The 5,795-nt window shown below is 41.0% G+C and overlaps 1 protein-coding gene across 1 annotated transcript; it reads right to left on the reverse strand.

Moving 5' to 3' along the window:
* Positions 1-1,327: 1,327 nt before the first annotated feature.
* On the reverse strand, positions 1,328-5,392 carry pcdh20 (protocadherin 20). Its single transcript, XM_006780523.3, has 2 exons — positions 5,243-5,392; positions 1,328-4,840 (listed from the first exon to the last, which is right to left on the reverse strand). Exons 1-2 carry the CDS (start codon positions 5,288-5,290, stop codon positions 2,219-2,221), a joined length of 2,670 nt encoding a protein of 889 aa, XP_006780586.2. The 5' UTR covers positions 5,291-5,392; the 3' UTR covers positions 1,328-2,218.
* Positions 5,393-5,795: the final 403 nt, after the last annotated feature.

Below are 5,795 nucleotides of genomic sequence, written 5' to 3' on the forward strand. Positions count from 1 at the left end.
GTGGATATCAGGCCCTTGTTGAGCAAAATTGAGTATTTTGGTCTAAATAACCCAACATGTGATGTCCACATATGTGGACGCTAGGTCCTAGGAGGTTAAGACCATAGGAAGTATATTGAATGTGTGGCTGGATTACTCTTTTTCTTAATGAATGTTAAAGTCAGGCCAATCAGTTACAGCTCTGATAGTACATGAGACTAATGATATTGATTTCCTTTATGTCACCCATATTATTACTTGTCTGAAATACATTATAGTATGCATCCAGCATACATATGCCCAAGGTGATTACTAAGGATTACACGGAGCTATTTCCACTTCCTGATGTGCTCTGTGCTTTAATGACGTGCTACTGTTAAAAATATAAGGCTGGTATTAACTTGAGAAACTGCGCTGGAGAATGTACTCTCAATACAGGTTTGTTTGCATTCTTGCTGTCTTGTGATAGCCAAACCTGAACTGGTTTTGGAGGCATATAACACAACAGAGTGCATCACTTGGGAGGGTGCATACAGTAGTTAGCCCAGGTACAAAGAGTCCTGAAGCCTTTTTGCCCACATAACTTTCATAGCAAACATACAAATACAACAAAGAAGCACAGGGCAGAGAAAAAGCAGCTTTAAAACCAAAAGGCTTTCTGAGTTGATCTGTTGGGGGAGAATGTGTCAGAAGCACTTTCACACTTTCCAGACATATCCCAAAGTTGTTGTGGAATGAAAAGCACAGTGATTGCGAATACCACTCAAGAGAGGTAAGAAATGCGAATTTGATCCTCAAACACACCAGACACGAGCAGCTGCACTATGTTTTTCCTTCTTAGTGGGACTCTTGGTATTACCTCACCATGTCTGTTCTTCACAGGTGATGGCAACAACAATACAGAATCTTGTACTTTTGATCTTTAACTCCTTCAGCGACACTCACACTTTGTGCGATCCAACAGGCACTTAATTGGTATACCAAATTTAATATATGAAGAAGATGAAGTCTAAATGTATTTTTTATTAGGTGCCAATCAGTATCTATCAATTTCCCTCCTTACTTTAAAGTGTATTTACATTCTTTGTGTTTTTCAGTTTATTTTAATCTAAACTACAGGCTTGTTTTCTTTTAAAACCAGTCAATCTGAGCGGCAGGTACTTTAAAACCTTAAAGTTTAGACACACACATCTGAGTGCATGTAGGATATATGTGTGATAACAAGACATAATGAAATCAATACAGAATAAAATCCAGTGTATTATAAAAATAAAGTATCTTTAATAGTTACAAACAGTCTATCACAAACACTTGCATATTTTCACAGACACATTGAGAATTGCATGACTCTATAAAGGAAAGTGATGTATTTAACTTAAAAGTAGCTTTTTTGACAAGTTTGGACACAGTTCCAGTAGCAAAGTGATGAAAATGTGATTATTTTGTTGTTGTGCTGATTTGGCACAACAGCTGTACGGAATTTTTATTGATAAAAAGAAAAGGGGACAAAAACAAACAAACAAACAAAACAAAAAAACTCAAGGTGCACCTACAAGCTTTTTTTTCTGGAACTTTTAACCTAACATTATATCACTCAATTATCATTTATATGTACTATATCATTGCACAACATCTGAGCAAAAGTAGAAAGTAAGACACAAGTGAAAACTCTGGGAAGAAACGTCTAGTTTGTTTGTTAGTCTAGTTTGGTCTGTTGTCATTGCGTTTGTCGTGTATAGAATGACGTTTTATGGCATTCACGTATTCTGTGTTAGCTTTTCCAATTCACTTTGATTGCCCTTTTCTGTATTACAGACCTCACGGTTACCTCATGAATATAGATAAACATTTAACTTGGAAATACATTCATTTTTCAATTATATTTGTATACCCGATACAAGTGACAGATGGTCTAAAGAGATGCATTTTTTTCTCTAAAGCAGTGTCTCTTGTCCTTACCAATCAAATGCAAAACTTGTATATAAAGTTGTAAATCTTTTTATACAGTATTTACATGGGACCTTGGTAATATTCACTGAGTTACTGTGATGTTTTTGTAATGACACCGTTGCTGCCTGCCAACAGTTGACAGAAAGTGGTGGCATATGACAAAAAACAATCATCACAAAGCCCAAAAGAGGAACTTCATGTAAGAGAAAGTTCTTACAGTGAGTTTTGTAAACATTTATGTAAACAGTGGTGATGGGTTTTTTTTTTTGAACGAGTGAACAACTGAACATCAGATGTTAGAGATCTGTCTGAGTTTTCTGTTCACAACCTGCATCGAGTCATTTTGGATTTTTAAAGGTATTTCCACTTCTGATCTTTTCATCCTGTTCTTTTTAAACCTCCTACAGCATATGTAAGATGTCAGCGTGACAACCAAGAAGAACAGCCCCAGACACGTCACTGAAAGAGCAATGAGGACAGGCTGACACGGGAACGGCTCATACCTCTCAGGCCCCTCTGCCATCTGGCCAATGTACCAGGGCCTCTCCTCTACCTCTATGTCAGCCTCTCTGGTCAGCAGACTTTGAATGTAACTTTCATTACTCACTGTTTCATTGACAAAGAAGTTAACCATAACTGTTGAGTACAGTGGTTCAGGTTGACCATGATCACTGACCTTCACCAGAAGGCTGTATAGGCCACGATTGCTGAGCTCCCTCTTTAATGTGATATTTCCTGTTTCTGGGTCAATGGCAAAAGACCCGGGCTCACCGCCTTTCCTTTTAATGATACTGTAGGCGATCACAGCATTCATCCCTGTATCTTTATCCACAGCGTACACCTCTGTGATTGATGTTCCTGGTACAGTGTTGGGTAGCACTAGCATGTACGACTGATTCGACTGAGGAAAGAGGACGATTGGTGGGTTGTCATTTACATCCAGCAGCAGCACGGTAACCATTGTGACAGAGGAGAGAGCAGGCTCCCCACCATCAACAGCCTCGATCCATAGCTGATAGGTCCCCTGCTGCTCCCGGTCCAGTGATGTCTTTGCCCTCAGTGCCCCTCGGCCTGTGTCTATCATAAAAATGTCACTGCCATTCAGGATGGACAGGGCCACCCAGCCATTTTCTCCAGCATCAGCATCAGTCACAGAGAGGACACCGATCTCACCATAACCTGGGAAGTTCTCTGGCACAAAGAAAGTGAAATCCTTGTTGATGAATCGCGGACTGTTGTCATTGCGATCTTGCACGGTCACCACCACTGTTGCAATTGACTCCCTCCTGGGTGTCCCCTGGTCCACCGCTCTCACGATGAACCGGTATGTCTCTTTCTCCTCACGGTCCAGCGATGTGGCCACAGTCAGGATACCTGTAACTCGATCCACAACAAAAATACCAGGGGCGTCGCCTCCGAGGAGGTAAAGAACTTCCCCTCTGCTTTCACTGTCCTGGTCTGACGCTTGGAGCTGAGTGAGAAAAGTGTTTGGCGGATTGTTTTCTTCAACTGATATCTCCACCAAAGACTGCTGAAACACAGGGGCATTGTCATTCTCGTCCAAAACTTGCACCTTAAGGAAGGTCTTGATAACGATCCCACGGGTGCTATTAGCAACCAAAATAAGATCATACTCCTGTGTCCTCTCAAAATCCAAGGGCTCTGTTGTCTCCAACAGGTATTCATTCTTGAACAGCTGATAGGGGCTCAACCTGAAGGGACCAGGTCCTTCCAAATAACACTCCACCCTTTGGTTCTTATCAATGTTTTTAACAGTAAAAAAAGCAATTGGAGAAAAAGCTGGTTCAGATTCCTTTATTGTTACCACCCCATCTTTTTCTGGCGCAATGTACCGGGGTATGAGAGTAGGGGGTCCAGTGACAACTTTGATGATATGGACAATAACAGTGGCTACAGCAGGAATACAACCAGGTCCAGTAGCCAGAACAGTGAGTTTGTAAAATGTGGCTGTGCCAGTGTCTATTTTCCCTGCGAGCTTGATCACTCCTGTAATTTTGTCCAAATGGAACAAGCTCCTGGTGTCCCTTGGCACGCGTTCACTGTAAGCATAGCTGATCTGAGCATTAGCACCAAGGTCAGGGTCAAAAGCATGCAGACGTGCCAAATGTACCCCTTTGGTGGTATTCCCATGCAGAGTGACATTAATTTGTGACTCTTTGAATTGGGGACAGTTATCATTCACATCCGTGATGACAATTTTCAAAGTCGCAGCACCAAGTAGAGGAGGGGTCCCCCCATCCTCTGCAATTATATCGGTAATGTATTCCGCCTGAGTCTCTCGGTCCAAAGCTTCTGTCACAATGAGGAAAGGCGTCAGCTCACCTCCTTCATTCTCCTCAACATCCAATGTGAACATTTCAAAGTCATTAACCAGCCAGTAGGTTTGCACTCCATAAGGACCCAGGTCTGGGTCAACTGCTGATTGCTCTACTGCATAGCGAGCATTGATTGGTGCGTTTTCAGGGACAGACATAGTGATCTCATCCGTGGGGAACTTTGGCCTGTTGTCATTAACATCCTCAATGAAAATCTTTACTTTGACAAGCTGAAAGTATTGTTGAGGCAGCACAAACACATCCAGTGAGAGGACACATCCCTGCCCCTCTAAGTTGTCAGCACAGAGAGTCTCCCTGTCAATCTCTGTAGCAGATGTGTAAAGCTCCCCGGTGGTATTATTTAGGTTCACATACTGTTCATTGACCTTCTTTTGAGCGAGACTGAATATAAAGGGGGGGTCAACAGAGAAATCCAAATTTAAATCTACTCCAATAGCTCCTATAAAAGTCCCCCTTGGTAATCCCTCCTTTATCTTATAGATGAGCTCTTTTGCTTGACTGAAATTTGCCAAACAGGAAAGGGGGTTGGTGTAAAGCAAAAGGATGCACAATCCCTGTAAACACAAGAAAAATGTTAAAAGATGAAGATGTTGTGGTTTAATTAAAGTTAGTAAAGAAATAGGTATTTGGGATATATTATTCTTATTCTCATTAAAAATATATATTTTGTTTTCCTATCAGTTACAGAGCTGTTCTGATACCTAAATAACAAAATAGCATCCATATGATCAGTTTATGAAGTATTTAAATCAGTCCCTGAAATTCGATTGTTATGAAATCAAGGTTTATCTGCACAAGTTTAAGAGGAAGATGAGAATGAAAAACAGTATGATGTATAAGGGCCTAATCCTATATCTGCCTTAATGATATGAAATGGTGCTCACAAAGCCATCTAACATATGTGTAACTGCGTAACATTAAATTCTGTTTGTGAAGCAAATTGTTGTGAAACTTACCCATATTCTTCCTCTTTTGCTGAGTCTAGGATGTCTGCTGTTGAACATGTTTATGTCCGTTTGTAGCACTTTCCACTCATAGCAGGAAGAGGAGCAGCTTAAGTAAGCCAAGCATTTTGAGCGTTGAGCTGTGCAGACCTCTGCTAAGTGCTATGCCTTATTTCTATCTGACTTGAACAAGTCATTCATCCCACTGCTGGCTCAGGACACTCCCACCATATGCAAATCAGGCCCTCGTGACAACCAATGAGAGACGATGGCAAGTGGGAAATCCACTTTGGTTCACAGATTCTTTTGTTTTTTTAAAGGAAGCTATCAAAGCACATTGACACACCTGCACCTTCTACACACACCCACACGGCTTCTGCCAACCTGTCTGTGTGGCAAACTAAAAACATATGATTGCCAACTGAGCTTATACTGACTCAGGAGACTAAGCCAGATGTAAAATATCAGGCGCCTACAGATTAGTTTAATCCAGCAGTAGTTAACAATCACATCAGAAATAAAAATCCACAGAATCAATTAAAGAAAAATATATGATAAACTGTAA

The sequence above is a fragment of the Neolamprologus brichardi genome, chromosome 1 (assembly GCF_056152115.1).
Source record: "Neolamprologus brichardi isolate AB-2024 chromosome 1, ASM5615211v1, whole genome shotgun sequence".
Classification (NCBI taxonomy): Eukaryota; Metazoa; Chordata; class Actinopteri; order Cichliformes; family Cichlidae; genus Neolamprologus; species Neolamprologus brichardi.